Genomic DNA, 11,377 nt, shown 5'->3' with positions numbered 1-11,377 from the left:
CTTCCTGCTCCTCTGATGCTGCTTGGCCTGCTGTGTTCATCCAGCTCAACACCTTGTTATCTCATTAGCTGGTAGCGTTTGTTTCTACAGCAATGGTAGTGTCCCTCCCTTTGAGCCAAAAAGCCTGGGTACAAATCTCTGAATAGGTTTGTTTTTGGAAAGTACCTACACACCGTACAGTGAAAACCTCAAGATCGAGAGAGGGACAATCTTCCCTGAACTCAATCCTTCGTGTGGGATATCTTAACAGTAAATCAAGAGTTACGTACAATTGATGCATTGCTAGTGAATGACTGAAGATCAGTTGCTGTCACGTTATTCATAAAGAGTCCCAGATATTCAGCAAACCAGGCAGTGGAGTTCAAGACTGGGTCGTTCATATTGTAGCATTTTGGTTTGGGCTCTATTAGACAAAGCGAATAAAGCAATGATTAAAGAATGGTCTAAAATACGTCCTTATAGAAATTAAAGATCAATTGTTTCTTTCAATCCATAATAATAACAATCAGCAGTTTTTAAAGAAGATTTCTTCTGCCCAGACTATTTTGGTAGGAGTGCGTCCGCTAGTAAGGACCCTCTCCCTTTATTCTAGTTCATTCTGTCAAGTAGATCAAAAATTGCTGCACTTGTACCTTAATGTTACAATAAAATGTTGCAATAAAGGATACATCTGTTTGTGCCTTAATTTGGCGGACAATGGTTTGGTCCTCGGTGGACGTTTTTGACCATGGCATGGGTGAATTGTGAAAATCAAAACCTTTTTTAAAAAAATATGGTGCTTCACAATTTGTGAACAAAATGCTTCGGGGAAGTGCTTCATAACTACAATTTTTAAAACTCAGTTCTGTTTATTGTCTTGAACTTTGCGTCATGTGAACATCATCCACGTGGGTCGCCAGTTTTTGCTGGTGTGGAGGTACGTACAATAACAGACATGATTTTTTTTTATTCGGTGGGATGAGTTACTTCTCAAATACGCTGTTGCACGAAAAATGTGACAAGAGAAAAACACTTAAGCTACTTGGGATATGGTTAGGGAAGGTGCTGGCTCTCCCTGGGGTGTAGTCAGGTGAGGTGCCAACTTCTTCTCTGGGGTATGGCCAGCAAGGTACCAACACTGGCTCTCCTGGGTGCCTCCCTCATCACAAGTAACAAAAACACTGAAGGTGGCACAACGGGTCGAGAAAGTGTGCAATAAAACATGAGGAATTCCAACTTTACAAGTAGGGAGACGAGTACAAAAGCAAGGAAGTTATGATGAAACTGCTTAAAACACTAGTTCAACCTTAACTGGTAAATTGGGGACACCACACTTTTAGAAGCAAGTTAAGGATTACAGAAATTGCAGAAAAGACTCTCAGAAACGCTTCCATGGAGATGAGGTATTTCAGTTAAATGGATAGTTTGGAAAAGCAATGGCAACCTTCTTGAAGTAGAGGAGATTAAGAGGTGTTTTAATAGACAAAGTAGGGAGAAACGTTGTGTTCATGGAATGACTGAGATTTAAAGTGCCAAAAGAAGCAATGGTAACATGATGGAAAGCTATTATTATGCAGTAAGTCATCAGGATCTGGGGTGCAATGCCTGAGAGTGTGGTGTACATTCAATCTAGGGCTTCAACGCAGAACTTGAGAACTATCCAAAACAGAGAACAAAACTGAAGGGCTACAGCAAAATGCTGGGGGCTGAGGCCAAACGAATCACTCTTACAGAAGGCTCGACTGAACACAGTGGGCCTTCTCTTCTGTATCCATTCTCGGATAGTAATGAGGCCTGAAACATTACAGATGAGTGTGACCCAAGTGTCACCGACTGTAAAAGACAGTTTTTGAATGAATTTTGCAAGTTTGTGTGTTATTCATTTCTTTGTAGAAACATTGCAGAAATATTTCATCTGAGTATAAATAAATGATATTCATAAACCTTTATATAGTGTATTGAACCTAAGTCTTTATCATTAACTACACAAAATGTAATTCCACTTTATCTAGACAGCGCAAAGCCCAACAAAATATGAAGGAAAATTCCTAAGGTTTGAATGATAATTGCTGTGTAGCCAAATTGGCTGTAATTTTAAATTCTCACTGTGTTTGAGCCTTGCAAAATTAAACTAATTTCTCTGCTTGCACCCTTAAAATTTACCTCACAGAAGTTAGAAATTGGATTGCTAACATTTTCTAATTTCATTCTATGGATATAGTCCAATTACTGAACAATATTTTCCAATATCACACTTTTATTCCATACAAAGCATACTATAAAGCAAGAGGGTTACATTACCTTGTTGCAGGTATACTTTGATCCCATTATAGATTTCGTTCTGTTTGTTTGACGTAAAGTCACTGTATCGAGCACTCAGAGTTCTCACACTAAATGTAAAATGCAATACTTTAACATTTAGTCATTATTTAATTTCTAAGAGTGTGTAAGATCATTGAACTGATCCCTATAACATATACAGAAAAGAGCAGCTTTTCCAAATTAGTTCAATAACATAATCCATTATTTTGCTTTCTTTCACACAAATATCCATGAGACCTAATTCTTCAGCTTCGAAAAACGTTTTTATTTTAAATTCATTTGTGTGATGAGTGCGTCACTGGCTAGTCCAGCATTGCTGTGGGCCTGGAGTCACACGTGGGCCAGACCAGGTAAGGATGGCAGTTTCCGTCCCTAAAGGACATTAGTCAACCCGATGGGTTTTTCCAGACAATTGATTCTTGGTCATTGTCCCTACCATAACCCTAATTCCAGATAAGCTTATTGAATTCAAATTCCACCATCTGCCATGGTGGGATTCGAACCCCACGTCCCCAGAACATTCCTGGGTCTCTGGATTAACAGTCCAGTGATAATACCACTGGTGCACTGCCTCACACAAGGAGAGATGTGAAGAGATACAAGACGTCTCAGTGGTTAGCACTGCTGCCTCACACCTCCAGGGACCCAGGTTCAATCCCACCCTTGGGTGACTGTCTGTGTGGAGTTTGCACGTTCTCCCTGTGTCTGCGTGGGTTCCCTCCGGGTGTTCCAGTTTCTTCCCACAGTCCAAAGATGTACAGGTTAGGTGGATTGGCCGTGCTAAATTACCCATAGTGTTCAGGGATGCATAGATTAGGTGGGTTATGAGGGATGGGTCTGGGTGGGATGCTCTGAAGGACGGTGTGGACTTGTTGTGCCAAAGGGTCTGTTTCTACACTGTGGGGGTTCTATGATGTGGTTGTAAATTTACTGAACTCTGAAATCCAGAAATAGATGCAACTAAATACAAAGAGTGGTACCCAGCTTATTTTGGCTTGGGCCAATGACTAGGGGAAGATGACAGTTCTGAGGTTAACTATGTTGTTCAAAGATATATACGGAAAATTGGTGAATAACTCATTTCCAAATCGTGATCATTTGTCATTGGGAAACTGTGTATCTAAGTTACTTGCAGACCCTAATTCACTTAGTTACATTTATTGTGCAGGCAAGTTTAGTGTTGGCAAAGGGGGTACAAGTGAGTCAGAATTGGCATGATTCTCAGCAGCATCCTTTCACCATTCATGCCATGTCTGATAACTGAGTTGACAGAGATAGAAGCAGTGATGAGACCTTTATCCAGTAACATTTGATGACAGACTAACAAAAGGACAATATTCTGAAAGAGCCGTGACTTGCTCCATATTCCAACTCACATGATGCGATTGCTCTGAGAATGCAAGTCGGTATTTGCATTCTGGTCATGTTTAAAAATGAAACCCTCTGTGCAAAGGGCTAAGTGGTTCGACTATTTTAAAAAGGATTGTCATTATAACACCAACGACTGATCAGTCAGTGAGTGAGCATGTTACCAAATTTCAGCAATATTCAACTTGCATTTTCTTTTCAAAGGTGAGAAAATAAGATATGTTAAAAATGTCATAACATTTGAAAGATGTTCTTTTTGCGTCTTTTAGTTAATAGAGATTGATTTTTAAGTTAGTCAACAACTCTAGTATTGTATCTGGTGCACAATGTACAAGATACATTGCAGAAATTAGCCAAAAATTCTTAGACAGCACCTTCCAAACCCATAACCACTTCCATCTAGAAGAACAAGGGCAGCAGATACATGGGAACCCACCATCTTCAAGCTCCCCTCCAAGCCATTCACCATCCTGACTTGGAAATATATCACTGTTCCTTCAGCAACACTCACATCCCATGAGAGAATTGAAAATAAAACCAGGAAGGTAGATAAATGAGATGAACCTTTTGCTTTTCTCATTAAGAAATTCCTACATCAGATCAATTGACTTTGACTGTTGAAATAAAGTAGGCCATAAATTTGTTTAGTAGAATCAGTGTTGAAAAGTAAACTAATATTCTTCTTAGATCAGAAGTGTACACATTATTGTGTCTGGAAATCAATAATTTTTAATCAGAGAGAATAGTAAGTGATTTTGTTGCTGCATACAATTGGATCATGAACAAATTCAACATGCACTTAATCATGGCAATGGCTTTAATTCTTGCTGGACACTTATATAGTCTAGTTACTGAATACAGTGTACAAGAACATAAGAAACAGGAGTAGGAGTAGACCATCTGGCCCGTCGAGCCTGCTCCACCATTCAATAAGATCATGGCTGATCTTTTCATGGACTCAGCTCCACTTACCCGACCGCTCACCAAAACCCTTAATTCCTCTACTGTTCAAAAATCTATCTTTGCCTTAAAAACATTCAACGAGGTAGCCTCAACTGCTTCACTGGGCAGGGAATTCCACAGATATACAACCATTTGCATGAAGAAATTCCTCCCTGACTCAGTCCTAAATCTGCTCCCCCTAATTTTACAGCTATGTTCCCTAGTTCTAGTCTCACCCGCCAGTGAAAACAACCTCCCTGCTTCTATCTTATCTATTCCCTTCATAATTTTAAATGTTTCTATGAGATCCCCCCTCATTCTTCTAAATTCCAATGAATATAGTCTCAGACTACTCAATCTCTCCTCATAAGCCAACCCTCTCAACTCCGGAATCAACCTAGTGAACCTCCTCTGCACCCCCTCTGTCACATGTAGCTTTTTAAATTAATTTATTATGTGCCCAGCATTGCTCAGGCTGTCTTGAATATACAAGGAACAACTAGCAATAATTTAACTGTGAAGCTGATCTGATTGCAATTTCAATGTCATCATTAAGAATGAACTGCTATTTGTGAACAACTTAATAGAATAACAGTGTAATTGATCAATGTGAGAATGGATAATAAGAGATGTGAATATATTTACATTCTCCTGTAAGGGAGGCACTGGACTTTAAGCGTGCTGTTGGAAACCAGGAGGTCAGTGGTGATGAAAGATAGATAGGGGCTTAGTCTGACATTAAGCCATGCATCTTGCTCTGTATCATTGAGTATAGACAGGCTGTTAACAAACTGTGGCCACAGACCCTGAATGATGGCAGCGTGGTTAGCATCTGTCAAGTTCATCTGGAAATAAAAATGGAAACAGATTTGTTACTGTTTGAGAAAAATTAAAAAAAACAATATTAAACAGGTGGCTCCAAATCTGTCATATTTTGTGCTTATTTGAAGCAGATCTTTAGATCTTGGAACAGCTATTTCCCCATTGTTATTAGACTTCCGAATGTGCCTGTCAAATTTCAAATCTAATGTTGATCTCGCTCCCAGTGCACCTTTTTTGTAGTTGTAACACTGTATTCCTTGCTCTGTTCAATCACCCTATGATCTTTGTATGTTATGGTCTGCCTGTACTGCACACAAAACAAACCCTTTCACTGTACTTAGGTACATGTGACTGTAATAAATCAAGTCAAATCAAATCTTGATACTAAAATATTAAGTATTTTTTCAGCAACAACACCAGTGGAGCCAACATTAACTCAATTTATTTGTACGAATGAACCAAAGGATTCCGCTATTCTTGAGATAAAGTACTGGCACTAATCTACTATTTTTACCAACTCCTCCCATGACCGGGATTGCAAAATGCCTACAGCTGTGGCAATACATCGCTCTCTTGTCTCTCCACACAGATAGCTTCTTCTTGTTTCTAAAGTTTGAAAAAGTCTTAGGAGGGAGCTTCTTTCACCAAAGGACATCAGCTGCCTCCACATTTGTCATAGCATCAGTGCTGGAGGGTCTCCTATTTTCTGGCCCAGATTCAGGAGCCAGCCCTCTGTTTTTAATTGGATCAAGTTCCCATAGAATCCCTACAGTGTGGAAGCAAGCCATTTGGCCTATTAAGTCCACACCGACCCTCCAACGAACATCCCACCCAGACCCAACTTCCCCCACCACATCTCTGCAACTCCGCATTTCCCATGGCCAATCCACCTAGCCTGCACATCTTTGCACTGTGGGAGGAAACCCACATAGACACGGGGAGAACGTGCCAACTCCATGCAGACAGTCGCCCGAGGGTGGAATTGAACAGGGTCCCTGGTGCTGTGAGGCAGCAGGGCTAACCACTGAGCCATTGTGCCGCCATAGGAGCTACTTCACTGGTCACCTCCTGAAAAATGATCGTGTGTTCCGAAGCAGTGTATCTGGATTTCCGATTTCATGCTTGCCCAATGACAAGCAAAGATACAGGCCACTGTCTTCCCTGTTGAATGAACCTGTTCTCTACAGCGTGGATATACATTTCCAGTTTTCAAGCTCTTAAATTTTGTTTCTTTGTAATACTGTCTCTCTGTGAACATTTTCCAGCCTTTTATGACCCAACCACAATGAAATTTCTTCTGCATAACTTCTTCAAATGAGGTTCTCTGGCTGAGACTTTTACAGATCTTCCTGTGGTTTAATTACGGAGTCTGGTTCTTTTAAATCTTAATTTTCTTCCTGTTGCACTCTTTCTCCAAAATTCTTTAAATTTACTTATCGGCCGAAATAACTTCTGAGGGTATCCTGACGCTGCAGCCCTGGTATATAAGTTACTTCCTAAACCAAGGATTCCCCAGCACCATGGTTGACAGGGTGTGACCATCTCCTGCACTTCAGCCCTCCCACGTTCTCTTCTTTCAGAGCAGCCATTGGGTCCCCCTCATTCTCACGTACTACCACACCAGCATCCACATCCAAAGGGTCATTAGTTGTTATTTCTGCCAACCCCAGTGGGATGCCACTACCAAACACATATTCCCCTCGTCTCCCTTGTCAGCCTTCCACAGGGACTGTTCCCTCCGGAACACCCTGGTCCACTCCTCCTCCACTCCCAACACCACCCCCCATTGCCCCACAGAGGATATAAAACCTGTCCGTTTAGTTCCTCCTTCCTCAGTATCCAAGGGCCCAAACACATCTTCCAGCTGAAGCAGCGCTTTACCTGAACTTCATACAATCGAGCCTACTGCATTCACTGCTCACAATGTGGTCTCCTCTACATTGGCAAGACGAAGCACAGACTGGGTGACCGTTTTACAGAACACTTGCATTCTGTCTGCAAAGAAATCCCTGAGCTTCCAGTTGCCGGCCACTTCAATGCATCACCCTGTTCCCTGGCCAACATCTCTGTCACAGGGTTGCTGCAGTGTTCTAGCGAAGCTCAGTGCAAGCTGGAAGAACAGCATCTCATTTTCCACTTGGGCACCCCACAGCCTTCTGGACTCAATATGGGGTTTAACAATTTTAGGCCCCGAGCACCTTCTCCCATATCCATATCTATACCCCAACCCCCACAGACCAGGCCTTGTCATCACATGGGTTGCTACCAGAGACAACCCATTGTTAGCCATTAGCAGCTATTCATTCTCCCAGGCTGATATTTACCCATTCCTTTGTATGCCCAACTGTTACTGTCTCTCTGGGCTCCATCTCCACCTATTGTTTACTCCTTCGCACTCTCCCTTACTCCTTCTTTAGCATATACCAGCATTTCCCAGGTACAATCAGTTCTGAAGAAGGGTCAATAGACCTGAAGCATCGACTCTGATTTCTCTCCGGAGATGCTGCCAGGCTAGCTGAAATTTTCCAGCAATTTCCGTTTTTGCTTACACCTGGAGCATTAGTTTGCTCCCTACAGAGTATCCTTCACTGAGGTCTTTGTCATTTTTGAAGTGTGGCTGGTTTTCTCTCTTTTGACTACCAGCACTCCTCTCCCTATGCCTCTTACCAGCTTCTGAGTGAACATTTGTTTTCAGAGTACGGAATACATCTGCTCTCTTCAGGTACTCATGTACAACTTAACTGCCACCACTGTCACATCATTACAATGTTACAACATTAACATTTTCAGAACTGTCACCTCATGCAACATGCTTCATTGGTTACTTTCTAATATCTAGGCTGTAATATTTTTAGTGGTTCATTACCATTCTCAGATTTTTCTTTATTCATTCATGGGATGTAGGCATCTCTGGCTAGGCCAGCATTTATTGCCCATCCCTAATGGCCCCGAAGTCAGTTAAAAGTCAACCACGTTGCTGTGGTCTGGAGTCACATGCAGGCCTGACCAGTTCAGGATGGCAAGCTCCCTCCCTAAAGAACATTAGTGAATCAAATTGTTTTTTCTAACAGTCAACAATGGATTCATTGTCATTAGTAGCTTCTTAATTCAGATTCCACCATCTGCTGTGGCCAGAGTCCCCAGAACATTGCTTGGGTGTTCGAATTAACCGTCCAGTGATAATCCCACTCAGCCATGACCTCCCTGTAATGTATGTAACATTGCTTGTTAAATATTAAAAGAGAATTAATATTAAAGTTCGTCTTGGGTCTTGTTCCCGAAGGATCTGAAATCTGTATCTCTTGTTAATCAAACACAGCATGCACACTTGACTTCTTTCAAATGTCATTAAGTGCACGATAAGGTTCAAATGGTCTTGCCTGTGTGAGGGAGCAAAAATTCCTGATCTGGAGTCTCATTTTTATTTCAAACAATGACATGCCATGATTTGATTTTGTACACAGTGCACTCTGCTCTCTTTATCTTGCATCACATGCACTCATTAGCAATTCACTTCCAATTGTTCTAACAGATGAGACGTTCATGGATGTGACAGGCAAGAAAGTTGAAGTTGGAAAACATTAAGGTGCTCTGCTAAAATTCATGGGCTCGAGCTCCTTCAGAGGTTCTCCCAGTTCTCCACTGCAACTTTGATGCAAGAATTCCCAGAGGAATGGTATTGCAAAAATTTAACTCATTAAGACCATGCTTTAAGATCTTGGATGGTTTAATTATGGCCTGTCAAGCCTCCAAAATCTACTATCCATTAAAAATCTATTTGAATATATTTGATGATTCAGCCTCCATGGGTCTCTGGAGTAGAGAATTCCAAAATTAACAACCTTCACAGAAGAGAATTTTCTGTTTTCAATGAAAGATCCCTTATCTTGGAACTGTACTGCCCAGTTGTAGATTGCTCCACAAAGGAAAATGCCTCTCAGCATGTCCCCTCACAACCCCTCTTCCCTCAGAATCTTTTTTCTTTCAATAAGATCATCTCTCATTTTTCAAACCATAGTCCCAACATGATCAATGTTTCTTCATAAGGCGACTCCTTCATCTCAGAGGCAACCTTCTCTGAACTACCTCCAATGCAAGTAAGCAAGAAAGACAAAACTGTACACAGTACTCCTGTGATTCTAAAGCTTTAAGTAACATTAGCAACTCACGTCTCGTGTCCTTAGATTGAACTGATCCACAAATGTTGCCAGATTCTGGATGGGTTGGTAATTCATTAACACCATTTTCAGAATGTCATTGTCATCAATGAACCCAGGTCTGCTGAACAAATCAGCAAAATCACTGGGATCAGCAGTATTAAACACCTGAAAAGAAACAGAACAGGGACATTCTTAGAGATAGTAGGAACTGCTGATGCTGGAGAATCTGAGATAACAAGGTGTAGAGCTGGATGAACACAGCAGGCCAAGCAGCATCATAGGAGCAGGAAGGCTTAACCTTTTAAAGACATACTATATAAAAGTAGGAGTAAAGACTGTGCCAGAAGTTAAACAAACAAGGCAATATCAATATGTTCTCCATAGAAATGTCATAATAAATAATTTTTTAAAAACTATGTTTTCTCAAATAGTTGATGAGATAAAATTTCTTCTCTTTTAGCCTGTATTTGTTGGCACACTCTGAGCGGAATCAACCAAACCAATGGAAAAAATGGGAAATGTAAAACGAAATTGAGTAATGCCCAAAAATATAAGCACTTAATGTCTGTGTTTTTCAAATTTGTTCAAGATTATAAATAGGAGCGGTTTACAGGGATATGGGCCAAATGCTGGCAAACGTGACTGGATTAATTTAGAATACCCAGTTGGCATGGATGAGTAGGACCAAAGGGTCTGTTTCTGTGCTGTACATCTCTGTTACTCTATAAATCTGATGCATCTGAGTTGACATTTCTTGATTTTGCAGTTGGTACTGGTGAGTGAAAGTTTATCAAGCTGCATTAGTTTTCCTAGGCAGTTACCATCTATCATAAATAATGAACTTACTACAAAGCCATCTGTTGTACGACAGTGCAAGTAATATATTGTTCAACATAGCTTTCTCTAAAACAAAGATTTTCAATGATTTAAGATCTAGTTTATGAGGGACTAGAAACTTACTAAAAGTGCTTTTCATGGGTAAACATATTTTAAGCTGTTTATAATAAACTGAATCAGATATCACTTTTAAAAATGTTACAAATATTTGTTCAAACTAAGTAAACAATTACAATTTATTTCACTGCCTGATTGCCCTGGTTCAGAAAAAAACTTTGCTGTGGTGATTATGCAAATTCTTTAAATGGAAACTTGAATTGGAACCTAATCAGTACAATCTCAAGTTCATTTTATCCAGTTGTGTGTGGGAGGTGGAGGCAGTGATGATGGTGATGAGTGCCTTGTGCAAGGTCACTTTTACAGTATCTGTAGGTTTTCAATAAATATTAATTGTACAAACATCCAATGACATGCATAATGATGCCCATAATAGGATTTTTCTATTAATGTAATATTCAAAATAACAGATACACATCAAACTGCAGTCACTTATTACATGATGTATTATTCCCTGTCCTTGTTATTAATAACTTGCTATAAAAAGATAAAGACAGAATCTTTGTTCTCTCATTCAGAAAATTGAACATGATATAGAGGGCAGGTTTATACAGGCATCAAATGGTTTCTTTACTCTGTAATTTATTTTGTTTACATAAAATGGAAAACTGATATTGTTTAAGACAGCCTCACTGTAATGTATATTGGGAAGTAAAGTAACATTGAAATTGGAAAGGCAGATACCCATCTTACGTCACAAGTGAAATGACATATTTTCTGTAAAGTGGAGGGAAGGTGAGGACAGACATTTGAGGAAATGCAGGAGGGGCAGCTAAATTCAGCCACAGGAACTCATTGCTTTTTTTTAAACTTCACTTTTCACCCAGTAG

The 11,377-nt window shown here is 40.2% G+C and overlaps 1 protein-coding gene across 1 annotated transcript in view; it reads right to left on the bottom strand.

The window, feature by feature from the left end:
• The window catches only part of LOC109913006, a 194,196-nt gene that overhangs the window by 107,416 nt on the left and 75,403 nt on the right, over positions 1–11,377 (bottom strand). The window contains exons 58-61 of the mRNA XM_048609619.1: positions 9,603–9,758; positions 5,257–5,456; positions 2,281–2,369; positions 270–403 (exon numbers count right to left, since the gene is read on the bottom strand). Coding sequence (XP_048465576.1) covers positions 270–403; positions 2,281–2,369; positions 5,257–5,456; positions 9,603–9,758 — 579 coding nt within the window. The remainder of the gene's footprint in view (positions 1–269; positions 404–2,280; positions 2,370–5,256; positions 5,457–9,602; positions 9,759–11,377) is intronic.

Source organism: Rhincodon typus, chromosome 21, assembly GCF_021869965.1.
Source record: "Rhincodon typus isolate 14 chromosome 21, sRhiTyp1.1, whole genome shotgun sequence".
Lineage (NCBI taxonomy): Eukaryota > Metazoa > Chordata > Chondrichthyes > Orectolobiformes > Rhincodontidae > Rhincodon > Rhincodon typus.
Note: the sequence above shows the minus strand (reverse complement) of the source record. Positions and strands in the feature narration are given on the sequence as shown.